This window comes from Dipodomys ordii, unplaced genomic scaffold, assembly GCF_000151885.1.
Source record: "Dipodomys ordii isolate 6190 unplaced genomic scaffold, Dord_2.0 Scaffold94, whole genome shotgun sequence".
NCBI classification, from domain to species: Eukaryota; Metazoa; Chordata; class Mammalia; order Rodentia; family Heteromyidae; genus Dipodomys; species Dipodomys ordii.
Window position 1 is genome coordinate 9,590,908 of NW_012267310.1, and position 22,131 is coordinate 9,613,038.

The 22,131-nt window shown below is 38.9% G+C and overlaps 1 protein-coding gene across 4 annotated transcripts in view; it reads right to left on the reverse strand.

Annotated features, from left to right (window-relative positions):
• The window catches only part of Dmd (dystrophin), a 139,211-nt gene extending 129,787 nt beyond the window's left edge, over positions 1-9,424 (reverse strand). For all 4 annotated transcript variants that reach the window (XM_013026520.1, XM_013026519.1, XM_013026521.1 and 1 more), the window contains exons 1-2: positions 9,294-9,424; positions 3,371-3,432 (exon numbers count right to left, since the gene is read on the reverse strand). In XM_013026520.1, the coding sequence (XP_012881974.1) occupies positions 3,371-3,432; positions 9,294-9,313 (82 nt within the window). In that variant the 5' untranslated portion in view covers positions 9,314-9,424. The remainder of the gene's footprint in view (positions 1-3,370; positions 3,433-9,293) is intronic.
• Between the last annotated feature and the right edge of the window lie 12,707 nt (positions 9,425-22,131).

Here is a 22,131-nt window from a genome sequence, read left to right on the forward strand (position 1 = left end):
TTGTGCTCCCACTTGACTTTTTCAATCAAGGAGATCGCTCTACCACTTGAGCCACATCTCCACCTCCAGCATTTTGCTGGTTAATAGGAGATAAAAGTCTTAAGAGATTTCCTGTTCCTGCTAGCTTCAAACTATGATCCACAGATCTCAACCTATGGATTAGCTAGGATTACAAGCATTCAACAACTCTATTACTTTTATTGCAAAAAAAAGCAAGCTAGATGTGAGCTAAAATACTTGACATACCAGTGCCTAATACAGCTTTATGAACTGACTGCTTCTGAAGACTTCTAACCACTTCAGCAAGCTCAAAACAGCAACTTGGACCTAAAGGGACACCATTCAAAGAAGAAAAGATAAGCCTGCTGGGCACCAATGGTTCACTCCTGTAATCCTAGCTACTCAAGGGGTTGAGATCTGAGAATCTCTGTTTGAAGCAAGTCCATGATATTCTCATTTCTAACTAACTACAGAAAAAAACAAAAAGCAAAAAAACAAACCAGAAGTGGAGCTGTGGGTTAAATGGTAGAGTGCTAACCTTGAGTAAAACAAAAAAACAAACACTCAGAGATAGAGCCCAGGGCCAGAGTTCAAGCCCCCAGGATTGACACACAAAAAGGAGAGAGAGAGAGAGAGAGAGAGAGAGAGAGAGAGAGGGAGGGAGGGAGGGAGGGAGGGAGGAAGGAAGGAAGGAAGGAAGGAAGGAAGGAAAGGAAAGGAGGGAGGAAAAATATTAGTCCATAACTAAAATTTTGGATTAAAATTAGTCCAATCAATATTTAATTGGAAGAAACATACTGGGAATTTCAGTTCTAAAAGCTAAAAAGCCAATTTTAATATTTAGTTCATTTGCCAAGATATTTGCTATTAGGCTAAAAAGAAACAGAATTTCAAAGGAGTTTGAAATTGATCATACATTTATTTACATGCCTCTGTTTATTATATGCAAATTATACATCAATAAAGTTGATTTAATAAAGAGAGTTTGCAATAGGAGCTGTATAATCCCCTGTAACTATAAAAGTCCATTACATTCCAAAATGGCGTTTGCCCAAAATCAAAAGCTATGGCAGATTCCTAGCTTTGAGTTTACCACTCTACTCAAACTACTGAGAAGTTTACAAATTTGATAATTACATGTGTATTTAATTCTTGCTGCAGATATAGACATCTATATGATAATATGTAATTTGTTCTTTAACCATGTTTATAATTTCTCGTTATAGGCTAATTAAAAGTAAGTGGCAGGAAACAATATGCAATCGAATGGAAATATGGCCATAGTACATTGCTTTTAAGTGGAAAAATATGTTATTATAATGCTTAAAATTTAAATGTACATAGAGAAAGAAATTATGTGTGTGTGGGGGGGTGCTAACAATGGAACCCAGGGCCTTGAAAATGTCAGACAAATGTTCTACCACTAAATTACATCCCTAATCCAAGAATTTCTTTAAGGAAATTTTTAAAGACACTGACTAGATGGCTTTCCTTTACTTCTATTTTGTTAGCTTATTTATATTTTTAAGCTTAAGAATTAACAAATGTTAATTCTATAATAATGACTTTAAAGGTAAATTATAAGCCAGGTATGGTGACCACTGTAAAGACAGCATGGACAAAACGATTACGAAGTTAAAATTAGCCTGGGCTACATAGCAAGATCTTGTCTTGAAAAGATAATTACAATATCATAACTTGACATCATACCAACTAGAAGTGGAGAAAAAGTTATGGGTAACCTGTGTAAACCTCAGGTTACAGTCAGGAAGCACAGTGTTTAAATCAGTTCTTTGATGACAGATTTCTAGTTCCTTCTTGAAAAATCAGATGTTCTGAGAATGCTGGGTTAGAAACATCAGCTGGCCCCGCACAGCTGCTATGTATTTCCTAAGACTTCATTCTCTCATTTGTCAAAATATAAGCATTCAAATTTGCCAACTGGAGAATCAACAGTCCAGTAATATAAAGTAAAAATTCTGCAGGGGCTGAAAATATAGTACTTGGAGATTATCTGATCTAAAGTTTTAAAAGTTGTCACACTGCTAAACTGAAATGACATATTACTGGAAATGTATTGGTTATACTGGCTACTAGAATTATAACTGACTCTTTTCTCTTTTTCATAATTTATATTTGCATTTTCCAGGGTTTCTAAAAGAAATTTATATAATTTATAATTAGGAAAAATGTTTAACAAAATGATTTTTTGTTTTTACTAACAGTTTCCTTAGTGTCCCATGGCTGCAATTCCTTAATCAATGAGCACCTACTAATAGAAAAGAGGTAATAGACACACACACACACACACACACACACACACACACACATGAAATTTATGGTTAAGCATTTCAATTCCCTTGGCCTTTATCACATTAGCTTTAAACCGAGAGATCATGTTGTGGGCATTAGTATATAAACATATATCCACCCACAAAAATGCATACTTTAAAGTAGTGAAGTAGTGCCATTTTTTAATTAAAACAAAATAGCAGGGGATGGGAAGGTGGCTCAGTGGTAGAGCGCTTGCCTTGCATGCTCGAGGCCCTGGGTTCGATTCCTCAGCACCACATAAGCAAAAAGAAAAAAGCGGAAGTGGCACTGTGGCTCAAGTGGTAGAGCGCTAGCTTTGAGCTGAAGAGCTGAGGGACAGTTCCCAGGCCCAGAGTTCAGGCCCACGACTGGACCAAAAAAAAAAAAAACAAACAAAATAGCAATATAAAAACTGCAGAGAATTCATTGCAGATTAATCCCTACAAAGCTAAATGGCAGAATGAGCTATCGAGTGTTAAAGAGATTGGTGTCTTCCTCTTATTTGTATGCTATGTGCCTGTCCAAAAAATTCCAAGTTATGAGGAGAAAACCGTAGCAGATTCTCACACAAACACCAAGCAAGCCATGGTGGAGCTATCATTTAAATGATCACAATGTGACAGGCCTTGGGAATTGTGAACACCAGAAAAATGGCAGAAAATACCTTTACACAACATTTGTGGTCCGGCAGAACTGTCATCTTGGTTTCACACAGAAGAAATCAATAAGAATAACTTGAAACAGTTTTCTTTCTTTGTAAGAAAAAAAAGGCCTGCTATAAATTGCAAATGTTTTTCTAACCTTTCAGGCAGCCGCTAGTACAACAAGGACCTTTAGATATGTTGAATTTTTAGCAATCAGTCAAATTCTTAAAGTTATTTTTAAGAAATCACTAAAGAAAAAGCAAGCTGATTGTCAATTTTTACCAGATAGTGCCATTGATTTCAGCCTTGAAACAACCTAGTGATGTATTTATACAACAAATGATTTGTACACTACAAACTATATTGAATGTCATCTGTCACTTAATTGCATGGAAACATGGTCATGTCCTTACCTAAAGACTGGTAGAGCTCTGTCATTTTGGGATGGTCCCAGCAAGTTGTTTGCGTCTCATGGCTAAAACACAAAACATAAAGAGGCATTTTAGAATTTACAATGGGCAGTGGGGGGGGGGAAGGAAGAAAAATGGTTTACTTTTGAATCATTCGGCATCTTTACTTCCAAGGACTTCCATAGAATAGTGAAGACTATTTATCTTGCAAGCAGAGAGGCCCCTGCTTTCATTTTCAAAGGGAAAAGCAATATGAGCATCATTTTGTTCTAGAATATTTGTTTTCTGCACCCATAAATTGATTGCACTTCAGTTATAATAAATTGATCTCATTATAAGATCAATAACTGAAGATCAAGATTCCCTCATCTGTCCAATTATGGAACATACAGAAAGGACATTGACAACTGATTGTTATTCAATCTGTCAAAAAGAGATTTCAGACAACAGTTCCATAACTATAAATTATCTAGCTTCTCATTTGCCTTCCCAGTCTATTTTTTCCATTGTTCTTTCTTCTCTATATCCAGATTGCCTATCTGTGACACCTGTATTTCATTTCAACTTAAAGTATCTACTGCCCTCAACTAATATATCATATCTTCCCTCTCTCCATTATTTTTAGAATGTCTTTTTGACTCAGTACTCTATACAACACTCCACTTCTCCCTATATTTACTTGGACCTGAATGAATCATTCACAGTTCTCCTCCATTTCTTGAAGTATGTTTGCCAGCTATCAGCTCCTATCACAAAAGGGAAAGGAACAAAACACCTTTGTTCCTCATTCAATTACAAGAATTAATCCAGGAAAGATAACTACATATACTTTTCCTTACTTTGGCCCTTTACATAAACCACCATAGCATCATATTTCCAGTTTTCAGGGATTACATGACGGGCTTTGATAAGTAAAATGCAGCTTGGAACAATATTTCAGTAGTCATGTGCTGAGCCTATTCATAATATCTTGGGGGGAGTGGAAATGGAGAGAGGAGAAATAGCTTAAATTTGGATATTTCCAGGGAATTAGAAAGCACAAAGGGAGGTATTACACACAAAAAAGGAGTTTGAAAAAAAACAACATTAGATCTGTCCATTTAAAAAATGTTAGGGCTCTGGCTATGAAATTTGGGAGAGGCCGCCTCACTTGAGCAAAAGGTAAAGGATTAATTTAGATAAAGGATTAATTGACTGGGCACCTTTTGATACTCAATATGGGCTCATTTTTATTATCATGTGGTTCCCAAATTACCAGCCATTAAAAGCAAACCTTTTATGAGTTGATTACAGTATTGATGTGGACCTAACTGCAGTTAGTCAAACCTTAAAAAGAAAAAGAAAAACCTTCCTAGAGAATAAAAGCTACACTCCCTGTGTATTATCCTTGCCTTAGAAAAATACGTAAAAAGCAAAGAGACACTTAAAGTTAGTTTCATAAATATAATCGTAAATCTCATAAGGACATATGGAAATTACCCAGACCATACCACTTCAAAGACCATCCCTGTGATATTTACCCTTCAGTGATTGAATGGTCAAGGCTACTGAAATCAATTTGCAAGAAAATATTCACTTGGGAAAGGCTGTCTCCCTCTCTTCCAAATATATTCATTTCTGTTTTACTTCTCCAAAGAGAAAATCTGAATTTGAGGAATGCCAACAGGGGTTATCAGTTGAGCTTATGTAACCAAGTGACATGGAAGTCTTCACAGGTAAAAAGAGCAAGAGATGTGCTCCATGCTTTAGGGGGTTTACAAAACCCCATGACCAAACCGGTTTAGGATCTGGAGAAGGGGGGGGGCAGGACTGGTACTTTATATGCACAGCACAAGAAGGCTGCAGTTGCAGCTTTATGGAAGAAGTGTTGCTGGTTCTCGGATGTTTTTGAGCTTGGAAAATTGACTGTATGCACTAATTCCATACACGAGTGAGGCCACCCTAAATTCAGGCCTCCTGTCATTCCAGGCAGATGTGAACATCAGGAAGAAAAGAAAGAAAAGGGCACCTGCCCCCCTATAGATAGGCCCTTAGCAGACATGGTGTGTACTAACAATGCCCTCTCTCTAGGACATTTGTAGGACTATAGAGTCTACAACAGCTCTGCAGAGAACTGGATGAGCTAATAAACCTGACTCTACAGGGACAGAAAACCACCCAGAAAAGATACCATGTGAAATGGACTTCAAATCAGAGGAACTTGGGAATGAAACAAACTTGTACCAAATGTAATTCTAAAAGGACTGAGCAGTAATGTACACAATGGACAGGAGAATCTCACACAATGATTGTTTGAGATTCCCCTTGTCTGAAAAAACATCTCATGTCTGCCAACACGTCTACATTTCCACCTTTATAACATTTTAGAAATTATTTTTTGTATGTGTGCATTAGCACTGAGACTTGAACTCGGGGCCTGGGCTCTTTCCCTCAGGTTTTTCACTCAATGCTAGTGTCCTACCACTTAAGCAACAACCCCACTTCCAGTTTTTCAGTGGAGATGAAATGCTCACAGACTTTTATGCCTGGGCTTGGCTTCCAACCTCAATCCTCAGATCTCAGCTTCCTGAGTAGCTAGGACTCCAGGCCTGAGCCAAGGATGCCCAGCTTAGAAATTATTCTTTAATACATCAGTCTTCAATAATGCCTTAATTTTCTTTACTAGAAGATGAAATCATCAGCCCCAATCCTATCCCTTACTTAAGGGCTAAGATTAGGTACTATTTTCCCAATACCTGGATTCTGAAGAATTTAAATAATTCAGGTACATGAACTAGTCAATTACTTCCAAAAGCCTACCCACACCCTATGTTTGTACCCTCCAATACACAATCCTTTTCTTTTTAAGCAATGCAAAACAAGTAGCTTCACTTCAACTGCAAACCTCCACTAAAGGACAGAAGTGACATAGTGGAAATCAGAAAAGGGTGTGACTAATCCAAAAACTAGAAAAAAAAATAGATGTTTAGCCATTTAGTACTAAAAATGTTTGGCAGCATAGCTTAAAGGAGTTCAAATTGTTGGACGAGGCAAATATTCATTTCACTGGATGTGGGAAATTTCACCTGTGGTGAATCTGAAGCCCTACTGGGACATACTGAACCCCCCAAATATACAGGAAAGATGAATCTAGCTGGCTGATAAGCAAAAATCTGAACAAATCATATCTATATTCTAACTTTCAAGACAAACTGATTGGTGGATGGTAGGATCAATTCTGGTATTATAGCTGTACTTCTTATTCTGTGCCTGTTTTCCAAAACTGTAGAAAATTCTCAGTAACTCCATAACTCCGTGACAGACAGCTCACATTAACCTGGAATATGCAGACAATATGGAAAAATATGCTGTGCATTTTACTTTCACGTTGGAAATACACTCTTCCTATACCATTTGCAACCAGAAGGCAAATTCTGAAACCTGTTCACCCGGTAGAGGGTACATCTTTGTTCAGAATTCTCCAAAACAATGATATCCAACACAGATCACAATTCCGTATGTACATTAACACAGACATTGGCTTCATAAATAATCCTTAAAAGGCTCTTCAAATCTTGAAAAAAATGTTATTGATTTTGGCCCTTGTGATTCCAAAGCCTGGCATCAAATATGCTTCTTTGAGCAGTCTTTCAAGCTGATTCCCACCCACCCCCCCTTTTTGTATTTGTACAAACCACAATAATTTCTTTTTTTTTCTTCTGGGACCATGATGCAAATTAAAATATAAAATCACTGACTATGACAAAAGACCTCAGCAACACCTACTTGTCAATAACAAGAAATTAAAGCATTACTCTACAGAGCATAGGGCTGACCTAATTTCCTACCATACAATTTAAATTTTCTCTCACCTTCTTTAGTTTCAAGTAGTGTGCAAGGTTATTTTAACTACCCTAGAGCATTTCTTGCTGTCAGTGTTGGAATAATCAGACTTATTGGAACTGGTTTTTTAGTTGTTAAAAACAAACATTAACCACTTGTGAAAAGTAACAAGTATCTCTGCTTTCCCTGAGAAAATGGCATTTGCCTAATTTAAATAAAATTTCTTCTGCCACCTCTGTTGTTTGGTGTTGAAATATTCGAAAGAGTTGCCTTTCAATACATATATATATATCACATAATATATATGTATAAATATATAGTATCTGTGCATATTCTTTTCACTACTTTCCATGGAGGAAACGAATCACAATGTATTGATATAAAAAGGTAGCATTCTCTTGTGATTTGCAGAGGATTACTTTGGCTTCCAATATAATCTGGAGCCCCCTGATTCTCCCTTCCCCCCACAAATGATTTTTCTTTAATGTGGGGATGGCACTTTTTCTAGAGGAACCTTGGCATTTTGCATACTCAATTGTTGAACTTGGCTGGCATTGCTGGAATAGTAGCAGGGTGGGATGGGAAAATATATTTCTAAGTTTCTGCTACTGTGGGGAGGGCATGAAGCTGAGCTGAGTGTTAAATGAGGCATCAGAAATCCTATTTCTAGTTTCCTCGTTTCTTGTTCCCTAAGATATTTAGCATTTTATTCTGTTTGACTCAAGCCAGGGCAAAGATGACTGTCTCTGCGGCTGTTGCAGCTGTTGCTAGTCCTCTGCTCTATTTGCTTTTCAAGCCTTACTTCCCAGCCACCCTCAACTTTGGCCAAAGCAATTTCACTTCAGGGTCGTGTCCAATCCAAGATCAAACAATGATGACTAAAACCAATTCCATGGTGATGAGGGGTCAGGGACCTTTCCTCTAACCATGTTGTTGCATTTGCTCCTCTCTCTTCTCTGAGAGCAACTGTCTCCTCCGGAAAAGGGTAGAAACAGGAAATAAAAAAAGTCTAGCAGAAAAAGAAAGGATGATGAGAGTGACAAGGAGAGGCTGGCAGGGATGAAGTACCATGGGGACCAGGAAGAGGAAGAGTTTATTGGTGGAATAAGAATGTAGATTTCACTTCAAACTCTGGTGTTTTATTTTTCCATCGGATGGGTGGATTTTTTTTTCATGGTGTTATAATTAATACTAGGCTTCCCTCAGGCAATGAAACCCCTTCAATTTCAGCTGCACACTTAACTTCCAATTTAACTGAGATAAGCAAAGTGTCCTGCCCTTTTCATTGCCCTAAAAGATTGCGAATGGCAAACTTTGCTTGAAGACGAGAGACACCAGGAGAAACAAGAGGACACCCCCACACACACACAAATGACTGCACTCTGAAACCCCAAAAGCAAAAGAAGCCCAAGTAATCAACTAACCCAACAAACAAACAAAAACAAACAAACAACAACAAAAAAACATTGAATATTCTCTCGGTCAAATCCTTGACTTCTAAGCTTTAGTTGGATTTTCTTTCCTGATTTCTCCAAGTCTGGAGGGATGCACTAAGCACTGGAGAAAACCCAGCACGGGAAATGTCAGTTGGAATCCACGGAAGAAATCAGGCAGAAAGTTGACCTTTTGGCACTTGCCATGCAATGGAAGGGAATGCCGCTCGCGCCCCTTCCTCCTGCGAGGCCGAGCGCGGATTTCCGAACAACCGGTCTGGCTCACGTCCACACGGGCAGCCCAGAAAGGAGCTAAAAGCTCTCTTGGCCCCTAACTCCTGGTGAGGACCGCTCACTCGCTCGCTCTGTGCCCCCCCCACCCCCGGCACCGGGGCGAAAACATCAACCTTTTATTTCTGAGTCTGTCCCAACACCCGGGAAGAGGGTGCCCCGAGAGCCAGCGCTAGGGTGGTAACCCCGGGGGCGCACCTGCAGCGGCGCCGCCAGGATCTGCGGGAGAGGTTCCTCGACGCCGCCGCCGCCGCCGCCGCCGCCAGGGTCCAGCTACAGAGCCAGTCCAAGTTTTGGCTTCCTTAGCTCGTCCCTGGGCTTAGTGCTACAAGTGCTCCGATTGCGGCGATCGAAGGGAACCGGGGCCACACTCCACTTACCCTTTCAGCTGTTCCCTCATGGCTGCAAGGGTTCCGCGGCAGGGAGCGGGTGAGAGCTGAGGAGTGAGCTTTCCAGAGCCGCCGGGCTCCCCGAAAGTCGAGCGCCGCCGCCGCCCAGGCTCCCAGCTCAAAGCACTGAAAGCACTGCGGAGGAGCCGGCGCTGGCTGGCGGGGCGGGCTGGCGGGCTGGCCCGGGGAGGGGTGGCTGCGGGCAGACGGGGCGGGGCCGTGCTGGGCTCCGCCCCCACCTTGGGACTTGGGAACCAGGACTCCCTAGGACCAGGCAGTTAGAGCTTTCCAAATGAAAAAAGAAAAAAGAAAGCAGGAGGACAGAAATTTAAGGTAGACCTAGGAACTTGGAAGCCACACACCATTTTGCTAGCACCTCCTTAAAACCTCAGACAAGACTACTTGTTGCTTAAATAAATGACCTAGGTGCAAATGACCTCATCTCTGATAATTAGTGTGTAGGTTTGGAGTTTTTTTTTTGTTTTTTAGAAAATGAAACAAAAAAAAAACATGCATAATCTAGTTCCTCCTACTCCAGTTCCCTTCCACCTCAATTGAAGATTAAAGCGATAGGGCTGTTAGAACCGGAAATTTGCTTTAGGCTCTTCCTGGATTAAACAGGATTCTTAAGAAGCATTCATGTTTGGGATACAGCAGTGGTTCTCAGTATGTAGTCCCTGGACTAACAGTTTCAGAATCACCTGAGAGAAAATTCCCCAGGGTCTCTGTCCACACCTCCTGAATCTCAAACTCTTGAGTAGGTGAGAAAAGTTTGAGAAGTACCAGTATAAACTGGTAATATAAGACATAGCAACCAAGAGTGCTGCATGGTTTGGTCTTGCAATATTCTTTCACTGGAGAATCAAAAAGGAACTTTTTCCCCAATAGAACATTTTATTCCTGAAGTTACCAGGGCCTGGTTAGTTCAATGTGTCTCACTTTAAGAGGGTGTAATATGATGACACAGGTTAACTACACACAATTACTTCAAGCTTGGAAATATTCCCAAAGAAGAAAGCCTTCATTAGCACAAGAATTTGCCACAATCTCTCCTTAATATCTTAAAATACAAAACAAAGGGGATCTTCTAATAAACTCCCCTTAGTGTTTCCATTGTCTCTCTTTGTCTATTTATTTTGTTGGCCCGTTTTTGTTCTTTTTATCTCCTTTCCACCATTGGCTTCTTATTCTCATTTCTGGTTGATTCATTCCATTTCAGTCTACAGTTTGAATGCATTCCCTTTTTACTTTTTAAATACTCTTTTCTTTTTTTTTTCTTTGCTCAACATTTTTTCCCCTAGATGAAAGTACCGGAGACATCAATCCCCTTTTATTGTATACTACAGCCCAGCAAAGAAGCAAAAAGAAAAGTGTTTTTAAGGCAAAAGAGATACCAGTTCTTCTGACAAACCAGATAAAAATATAAACGTTACCACTAAAGATAGGTGTATATAAGTATGACTGCTGTTGCTATTTTAACAAGTACAGCACTTCTGACATTCACCTGAGAATCGAGTCTTGAGTCTTGTGCTGTCCTTTTGCTTGAGCTAGTGGGCTATGGAAGCAGCTGCTATTGCCGACTGAGGGGGGCACACTAGGATTCATTTTGAGTGAGAGTGTCCCTTGGTCTAAAAGTAGATTCTAGGTCTGCCCCTAGCTTCCTCTAGAGTAAAAATAAGGCTTAGTGCTCTGTGATGAGGAAGTACTGGCTTTTGCAGTTAACCAATGACAGCAATCTCTAAGTCAATGTGGTTTATCACTTAAATATTTTTTCCTTCAATACAAAGATATGAATCTCACAACATAAACATTTGTAAATATTAGAAATCAATCAGCTAAGGATTTGCAACACCAGTGTGGTGAGATGTTAGTCTTTGTTTTAATTTTATTGTCAAGGTGATGTAGAGAGGGGTTATAGTTACATATGAAAGGTAGTGAGTACATTTCTTGTCCAACTTGTTCCCCCCTCCCCCATTTTTCTCCCACTTTCTCTCCTCTTAATCCCCCCCAAATTGTATAGTTAATTTCCAACATATGTTTTGTTGGTAGTTTAGATGATTTTACCTGTTTAACATCCTCAAGGACTGGAGGGGGGCATGGCTCAAGTGGGTGAGTGCTCACCTGGCAAGCTGAGGCCCCATGTTCAAATCTCAGTGCTGACAAAAGAAAACTTCCTGCTCCAGCTTTAAGGGTTTTTGAAATTCTTCTCTAAAATATATCCCCAATGTTCAGTTAGAAAACTACTAAGAATGATTTGTCAGGGGGAAGGGAGGGAAGAATGTAAAATAAGAAATCACTATTCAGAATTTTTTTTTAATTTGACAGATGGCAATCCTTAAAAATACATCTTTAAGTTCTTTTTTAGGCTTGAAGACTTGTTCCCAAATCTTGGTGTCATTTTAGAAAATAAATACCAAAAGTATTATTAAGAAATGACATGGGCATCACACTGTTTTGTTGTCAATTTCAGTCAGATTCTGAGTCTTGCTTATTAGGGAAAGATATTTAGAATGAATAGAAGTGACACATCTTCATTTCACATGTAAATTATATAATAATGTCATATACACAGTGATTGCTTATTTATAGTAACTATTTCACTTTATTATTACTTTTTGGTGCTGCTGGGGACTGAACCCATGTCATCACACATGCTAAGCTGGTGCTTTACTACTGGTCCACATGCCCAAGCCTCCTTTATTGTCATCACCATCATTATTGTCAATGTTATTATTACTGTTTTGATGTGAATTACAGACATGAAAAGCACTTGGAGTTCTGCCATCCTAACAAAGTTAAATTGAAATCCTGACTCCAGAACCCATCGTGAGCTACTGTCCCCAGTATCACATTTGAAACACAGTGGTAGGGACTGGAACTAGAGAGTCTGACTCTATGGCTCATGTTCTTAGATACATAGATAAACTACCATGGAAAAATATGGCATCTTCACATGAGGGAAGAGCCTTTGTTTTCTCTCTGTGTGCTCATAAGCAATCTAACGGATGCCTAAGAGTCTAAGAGAGCAAATTTGATAAAAATGGGTTTTAAAAAAAATGAATGAGATGACATGAGGTCAAGAAAGGTGACCTAGTAAATTTTCCTACAGCTCCAATTCCAGCTTTTGAAATTATTTCAACCTTGTGGGAATCTTAAAGAAAACAGACTTCTCTGACCTAAGAAACTATGCTCTCTATTTCCCAATTGTCCCTTCCATTTCTATTCTCTGTTCTCTACTCTGCTGCAAGCCCCCAGGAGGCAAGACCTCTATGGAGGGCATCAATCAGGTTCTCTTGCCCTTTGATTTGCTTTTGCTTTCAACCAATGGGAGGCCATGATGAAAGGCTCAAAGAAGAAGATGAAAGGGCAGAAGGACAGTGGTAGCTGGGTATTTAATCCTCAGGCACTCTCCTGCTGGCCACTGGCCTGACAGTGGTTAAGTTCTTTGACCTGCAGCTACAACTCAAATTAAGCAGTCCTTTCCTACAGTCCCAACGTTCTGCAGGTGCCCCAAAGCATTTCTTCTCCATGAGCTTTTGGATAAATATTTGGCAACTCCTTATTCTTGCCCTTGATTTGTGCAGCCCTTTGAAAACAGTCTTTCCATTCTACTCTGTTGAAGGACCTCTTTCAAATGTGCCATCTATTTCTCCTAAGACTTCATCAAACAGGGACCCATTCAGCCAAAGCCACCGTCTGGGGCAACAGAGCTGAAAACAGATTAGACTCATTCACTGAAAAAATGTTTATAGTAGGTTCTTCAGTAGGGCCACACGGAACTTCTCTGATCTGTTGGGGTAAAGCCTAATTAAAATCATGAATGAGAGGTTGGGGGATGTAGCAGAAGTGGTTGCCTAGTAAGTGCAAGGCTCTGGGTTCAGTCCTCAGTATAGTTAAAATAATTGCCAGGCACTGTTGGCTCAAGCCTGTCATCAGGAGGTTGAGAGCTGAGGATTGTGGTCCAAAGCCAGCCTGGCCAAAAAAGTCCCTATGAGACTCTTATATCCAATTAACCACTCAAAAACTAGAAGTGGCACTCTGGCTTAAAGTAGTACAACACCAGCCTTGAGCAAAAGATTTCAGGCCCTGAGTTCAAGCCCCACAACCCACCAAAGAAATAAAAAACTGATAGAATTACAAATGGTGTTAAGCACAGATGCGATGGTAAAGATCCTTGTTCTTTCCTAGAGCCTGGGTGATCTGTTTAGCCTTCAGAAGAAAATACTAAGGGAAGGATTAGAGAAGATAACAAAATGAAAAGGATCTAGTGTGAAAACTCAGAATGTGTCCTATATCCTAAATGCTATGGGAGAACCTTTTGAAGAGGATGAAACTTAAGCATGAGTGTGATTCTGCCATATTTGTGTTTAGAAGAACCAGTAGAATAGTTGTGTGGGAGCTGGAACAGAACAGACTAGACTTAGGAGACCAGTCCTGAAAGCAGTACTGTGAGAAGTATCTGAACTATGGCAGTGGCAGGAGGGGTGTACAAAGGGTAAAATAAGGTAGTAATTACAGGAGACGACTAACTACTTATAAGAATGGAAGAGGAGGAAGACCTGAGGTCATCGTCCTTACTGCACATTGGAATTGCCCGGGGAAATGATTAAAAGTTCAGACACCTGAGTCCCACCCCTCTCTGACATTCTGATTCAACTGGTCTCGGACTCTGGGATTCTTAAGGCTCCCCAGGTAATTCTAATGTACAGCCAAAGTTGAGCCACTGTCACAGAGTGACTTTCCCAAAATGGGTGAGTAACACTCATTAAGCCAGGATTTCAGGGCATAACAAAATAAGGTCATGGAAGACATGATGAACTGACTCTTCAACCGAATGACTTGAAGATATTAGTGTGGCTGTATTCAGGAAGCAGATTGATAGGGCACTGTGGAGCTCAAAGGGAAAATGTCTAGATTATAGCCATGGATTGGACATTTCAGTATTATAAGTGTCCTGGTTTAGGACGAGCCCTTCTTCACCTGCAGGGAGTAAAGGGCCAAGGACAGAAGCAGAGGCCACACTGCTTCTACTTTGCACAAGCACTTTTTTTCCCTTTCTAGGCTGCTTCTGGCTTCCATATTGGTCTGATGCTACCAGTGTAAAAACAAGGAGCAGCATAAGAAAAAGGGATGGTTTGCACCCTTACTAGAAGATGGTCCCAAGGGATTTTACCCTACTCCCTAAGGATTCAAGAGCCCCTTTAGCTCCAAGAATCTACAGGAATTGCTTTTTGCTCCCTAAACAATCTTATGTACGACCTACATAATCTGATTTTAAAAAATCCATTCCAAGTATAGGTATTGCTTCACGTAATATGATACATATTTGATAGTAAAATGGTAACATCTGGGTATCTGGTAAACACATAAGAACTCCATGTTTCTCTTTGCATAGTACAAGTACTAGCCATGCACAGTGAATCAGACATCTAACAAATGCTTACAATAACTGTGAATCATTGCCAGTTAGGGCAAATACTGTGGCACGTTAATTAAAATATGTATAACAATGCCTCTAGATCAACCTGAAACCGACATCTTCTGGATAGGAGATGAACGCCAGCCAGTTCACATTAGCCAGCGACCAAAGAAGCCTCTACATTCAGACACAGAGCATTTCACACCCACACAAAAAGCCTATTTTTCCAGGCTCTTCCTCTGCAGGGAGGCAGGGTAAGCCAGGCTGAGGAACATTCTCTGAGCCAGCTGCCATTTAAACCAAAGATTTCACCAGACAGGTTCCAGATAAAGTCGAACTCTGCTTCAATCTCATGCAGTTTTCATTTAATACCATATCTCAAAGCTTCACCGAGCCACCTATATCAAGCTGAACATCTAAAAAGATGTGAAGTTTAGCTTCTTCACTAAAATAAAGCCACACTTCATTAACCTCACAGGCCAGTAGTTGCTTCGTGGGAAAGAATTCAGCTTGCCTATTAGCCTGCCAGCTACACAGCACTACTAGTCCACTAGAACCACATCAACTCCTGTTAAAAATGGATAATTGGTTAAGGTAGTTCAAGCGCATGTAGCTACAGCATTCCTGGTCCACCTTAACAACAGCTTAGAGCTGTAACTATTTGTCTGCCTTTCCCAAACGATTGTGCCAAATTGCAGGAATTTCAAAACTAGGCAGAAATTCTGACACTCTGCATAATCTCTCTTCCTCTTCAGCTACAAATAAGGCTTTGTATTCGATTAAACTCACAGCAGGTGAAAACCCCAATTAGTGAATTCATTCTAGGGCCTCTTTCTACCTTCCTCCCACACACTATAGTTTACCAAAATAAAAAATAGGGTAAGTCATAGTCTTTTCTCAAATCACCAGTAAATTAACCCTTTCATTTCCCCAGTGAAGAATTTTCACTGGACAATGGGAGAATGTTGAAAACCTGCTTTTTCTTGACTTCATAATAGGAGTTAAAGAAAAGCCTATTTCCCCAGATGTGGTTGTTTTCTTCAAACCCACAAATGCTCTGAGATTTTTCTGATCAATCCAGAAATTACAGTTTTTCTTTCTAACTGAAGACTCACAATGTCAATATTATCTAAAAAATGATTAATGGGCAGTCTGCAGCCAGAGTTACTTGTAAGTTATGTTCTTATTTTGGTGTATTTGAGGTGAAGAAAAATATTAAATTTTAGTTTAAACAGTCAGCATTGGCCTTAGGAAGTACAACAAGTCTATATTTCATGCCTGGTAAATATTTATTTGTCAAAGGAAATTCATCATTGAACAGGGATAGAGGTTTGAACATTCGAAACAATTGGGACAGCGCTAGCTCTCAGAGTGATTTACTTAGACTTTGTCAATCGCTTCTCTGGAAATAATTCACAACCCAGTTTTATTTATGAGCACATGATTAAAAAAGAACAGCTTTGTCTTTTTTAAATTGTTTTAGTCCTGTCACTTTTCTTGAAACAAGTCATAGGACTTATTATCCATGAGAAAATACTGAACATATATCAAATAGTAATGCAGCGTTTAGAACTAGTCATCTGTTACTGTCAGAGGTTCATTTTGAGCCTTTTTAATTAAAATGCAAAGTTCTACATATATGTGACTGCCTAAATTACCTCTTTCTAAAATACTTGAATTTTTTTTTAAAAAAAAAGAGTTAAATGCTAATCTAAGAAATATTAGTACTTATGACTTAGTTCTTGAGATCGGAGCAAAAAATAAAAATAAACAAAGGAATTACCAGTCAATTAAGTGAACAAGGAAGTCATCCTAAATGGAAAAAGATAAGAAAAATGTAATATTCAAATGCTACAGATAAGATACCAGTTTTTTTCCCCTCAGAGATGAATATCTAACAAGACTCATTCTGTCAAAGGCTGCTTTCCTAATCATCAGCAAGTATAGCTGTATATACCAGCTTTAAGGTGAGGGGGAGGGGCCACAACAATTTTGCCCTTAGAGGTGAATCGCTTAATTCCTAAGGTACTGCTTTTGTTGACTCATCTGTGAAATAAGGATGGTAAGGCACAGTGACATAGTATGGGTCAGAATCACACGACTCAGAATGGCATTTGAAAGCCAGGGAATACTGTGTTAATGCAAAGTAGTCTGTCCTTAGAAACAAATGCTATTAAGAATAGAGCAAGAACCAGGCATGGTGGTACATACCTGTAATAGTAATACTTAGAAGGCTGGGGATGAGGGCAGCCTGGACCACATACAAGACCCTATCTCCAGGAGAGGGGTGGGAGGGATTTAGATCATTGTATCAAGTAAAAATGAGAGGTCCAAGAGTTTCAGTCTTTCCTCTTTTGTGTTTTTCTTTTACAATTAAGAAGGAAAGCAAGTTGGGAAAAGGAAGATTTTTCATAGACGAAATCAATAGCCTAAGATCCATGTAAACTTCACACTATCTGATATTATTCTTTGAGATTGTGCTTAATATATGGGTATTATTCACATGCATTTTAAAAAGATATACTTGTGTTCATGTTTTCAGATAGCAGATCACAATAAATCAATACTGATTTTGTAGGGTGCAGTGGGAGAGAAAGTTCTCCTTGATGGAGAAGGCCTCTTGGTGGCAGGCTTTGAACAGCCAGAATGTGGTCAGAATTTCATGCAAAGTCTTACATCCATGAAAGGGGAAAAACAGAAACTGAGAGTAGAGGTCAATTGCAAAGTGCTTACCTAACATGCATGAGACCTTGGATTTGCTCCCTAGCACTACAAACATGAGCAAAAGGTAGGAAAGGAGACAAAAATCATTACCAATTAATTATATACCAGAGACTGAATCTTGTAGTCCAGCCCTGACTTATTTTTGTCAAGGCATTTTTAATGTATGAAAAGGACATATGAATTTTGACTTATTCACAATATCAAAGAAATATTTTCCAAGTGCTAGCCCCAGAATAAATTTTGTCACTAAATTTTCTACTATGATAATTTCTTCAAATGGTGGGAATTGCCATGCACTTATGGAATACTTGTATATGTCTTCAGAGATCAAACCCTTCTCACTTTGCTTTATGGTTTGTAAGATCTGGGAGATGATAGGAGATTCACATGGGAATAAGTAAGAATTTCTGCATTGTTATCAGGTTTATCAGGTTCATGTAGTAGGGGTATTCAAAGAAAATAAGGCTTGTCTTTAAGAGGGGAGATAGATTCACATGTGAACAAACCAAATATCACAGGAATTATAATAAATACAGAAATAGAAAAAAGTTGAAGGGAGAAGGTGATTAATTTGACCTCTTAGGATTAAGGATCATGCATTTCAATTAAGACTTAACTAGGCTTAAATCATTAGGCTTTATTTGTATTTGTGTAAGTGCATGACAAACTAAAGCAATTTTCTTAAACTGACTCTGTGAGCTAATCTCTCCCATTAATAATTTACAAGGCACAGATTTTTTTATGTTAACACACTGCTGTGTTATAACATTAGTTTATGCTTTTTAGGAAGTCAAAGTATCTGGAAATATTGGGCTTTATATCTTGGGAATGCTAATCAGCAGAAAGTACTAACCATCCCTATTAGGATAACAAATCACTGCGTATTGTTATTGTTTTGTTTGGAGGTGAAGTCTTACTATGTTGCTTGGGTTGGTCTTGAACTCCTAGATTTAAGGCACAGGAATATAGTACTAGCCCCCTGAGTGCTGAGACTATAGTATTTCACCACATGGCTTTCAAAACATAGTCTTTAGTTGATATTGACACCTTAGTGTGAGAATCTAGGTCCACAAATCTTGACCTATTTGTAATCATTTGAAAGCTGACTGACTACTTGAGCCATAGCTCAACTTGGAGCTTTATGGTGGTGAATTGGAGATAAGAGTCTCTTAGATTTGTCTGCCTGCACTGGTTTTGAACTGTGACCCTCAGATCTCAGCCTCTTGAGTAGCTGGCATTACAAGTTTGAGCCACTGGCACCAGGCTTCTGGGTATCTTTCTCTTTAAACAGAATTCAAGTTGGGATGAGATGAAACAATGATGAAAAAGAAAATAGCAATATGGATGGGAATGTATGTCCACACTATTGTATTAGAACAGTTAAGATAAGATGAATGCTTAAACAAAGGGTATTACGCAGGATAGAAGAAAAGGCTGAATTCAAGACAGGTTAGGGGATGAAATCAATGATGCTTTCCAACCAACTGGATGTAAGAGCTGAAGGAAAGGGAAGAGTCTAGTATATTTGATAATGGCACCATTAGCTATGGATTCATCTGTTTATATAATATGTGATTACACCTCATGTTGTTCTATAAGAGCTTTAGGCAACTCAATGTATAATGTTTTTTGAAGTGCTTGTGTTGAGGCTTGTACTCAGAGCCTGGGTGTACTCCCTGAGCTTCATTTTGCTCAAGGCTAGCAATCTACCACTTGAGCCACAGTTCCATTTCTGGTTTTTTGGGTAGTTTTAGTGGAGATAAGAGTCTCACAGACTTTCCTGCCAGGGCTGGCCTTGAACAGAGATCCTCATATCACAGCCCCTTGAGTAGCTAGGATTTCAGACATAAATCACTGGTGCACAGCTAACATATAATTTAACAGTTAATTAATTACAGGCTCAGGCCTGTAATCCTAGCTACTCAGGAAGCTGAGATCTGAGGACTGCCAGTTCAACATCATATACAGAAATGTATATGAATGATAGTCTTGTCTCCAATTAACCACCAAAAAAAGCCAGAAGTGGTAGCTCAAGTGGTAGATTGCTAGCCTTGAGCAAAAAAGCTAAGATACAGCACTCAGGCCCTGAGTTCAAACTCCAGGACCAGCACAAAACTTAATAAATAGAAATGGTCTATATGGAATGGAGGCCACAGCTTAGTGGAAGTGCATTTGCTCAGCAACATCACAAAGTAACAGATGAAAGTCTAGGATTAAATAAACATAAATAGAATAAAATCTCAAGAAACTACAAAAAGAATACAGATTCAAAAGTAATAGGGGCTTGACATAGGTGTTAAATTTTTCTATGTACACCCACCAGAAGAAGAAAGACAACACAATACTAGGACAAATGTGGGACAATTAGAACTCCCGTGCTCTGTTGATAGGCGTGCATATTGGTACAACTATGACAAAAACTGCTTGGAAACTGTATGAAAACTGAGCATATGCTTTTCATATGGCCCAGAAATTCGAGTCCTTAATACAGTTTCTAGGGGATACACACACACACACACACACACACACACACACACACACACGTATTTCAACTGATGACATTTTAGGACATTCATAGCATCCCTTTTTTTTTTGTAGTTGTGGGCCTGAACTCTGGGCCTGGGTGCTGTCCTTCAGCTCTTTAGCTCAAGGCTAGTGCTCTACCACTTGAGCCACAGCGCCACTCCTGGCTTTTTCTGCATATGTGGTGCTGAGGAATTGAACCCAGGGCCTCATGCATGCAAGGCAAGCACTCTACCACTGAGCCACCTTCCCAGCCCCATAGCATCATTGTTCATGCTACATCCCCAACGGCAGTAGAGGATATAACAGATTACAGCACATTCACACAATGGAATATTGTATAACAATGAAAATGAACAGTGCACTACCTCATGAAATAGTACAGTTGAAGTCTTTTAAAGAAGCCAGACATAAGAAAGTATTTGTTTTATGATTCTGTTTCTGTAAAGGACACAAATAGGCAAAATAATTCATGGTTATCAAATTCAGCTGAGTGGTTACCTTGGATGGTAGATAATGATTGGAAGGGGGTCATGAGACCTCTGGAGGCTGAGAATGTTCTAGTTATTGATCTAGATGCTGGTTACATGTATATAATCAGATTTAGAAAATTCATTGAAGTGTATATTGAAGTTTAAGGCTTTTGATTTTATAGTGTTTATATTTTAAATTAGGAAATAATAATTGTATATACTTATGCACAAAATATTTTGAAATATGAATGTCACATAAACAATATTTCATATACTTAACACATTTTCAGTAAGTACATTCAAAGCCTCTTAGAAAATTTCAGAAACATAGCACGTTATTATGAACTATGGTCTCCTTATTATACAACACATCTGTTAAACTTATTTTTCTATCTAATTTAATATATCCTTTTGCCAATATCTATCTTTACTATAGGTCTAATATACTTCAATATAAAGATTTTTAAATAAATAGCATATAAGCCAGGCATCAGTGACTCTCATCTAGCTACAAAACAGGCTGAGGATCTCAGGATCATAGTTCAAAGTCAGCCTAGGCGGACAAATCCTAAGACATCTCCAATGAACCAGCAGAAGGCAAAAGTAGAGGTTTGACTCAAGTGGTAGAGTACTAGCTGTGAATTGAAAAGGTTGAGAGTGTGAGGTGTGAGGTCAACCCCAGTGCTGCCAAGTATGCTATAACTTGCCTATGAGCCTTCTGAATGTCAAAACAAAAAAAAACACAAATAGAGATATCATTTATTTTATTATTTTGAATGTCGGTAATGGGAAAAGGATAATTCTTTAAGCAAAGCAAAAGTCTAAAAAAGCAAAGGAGAATCTAAGTTCTGGATAACTTAGACTGAATAAAATGAGATCTTTTCAGAAAGGAAATTCATGATGTCAACTTTTAGCAAAATCCCATCAATAGTTGTCTTTGCAATACCCTTTCACATAGAAGAGGATGTGATGACAAAATATAGACTAAGCTGAAGCAGTTTGATGGGGGCCAAAGCAAAGTGGCCCAAGAATGTAGCTTCCTGATAGCCCAGACTAAAGTAGAGAAAAAAAGTACTGTTATAGTGAGTTTCTAAGTAACAAGTCCATTTGGGAATGTCTACTATCTCAGCACTTAGTAGAAGAAAATTATACATGGTTGACATGCAACTCATGTTTGCTAAATTATCAGAAGGTTATCACACAGTTACAAAATGATTATGGCTCACATTGAAAAATAAAATATGTCCAGGTATATGACTTTATTGTCTCCTTAATGCTTATTAGTGCAAATTTTAATCCATAAAGTGGACAGGAGTTAACCAATACCAATTTAGTTAACACTAGTATCAACAACAGTAACAATAACGCCTACTGTTTATTGAGCCCTTCCATTGTACACACTATCAGTGCTTTACACAAACCTATAACATTTCTATTCGATGTGATTATACAGATGAGAATATTGCAGCATCAAGAAATGAAGACACTTTCTGAAGAATCCCAAACTAACAATAGGCACATTGGCATTCGGGAACTGAATAACTAAGGTTACTCTGACTCCACCACTCCGTCATCCTGCCACAGTGCTGGAGATCATGAATAGTTAATAGGTCATAAACTTTACAGAGGAGATCATCACTAGTAGTATTGTTCAGGGAAAAGAATTGAATGGAAAATATGAGAGAGTATT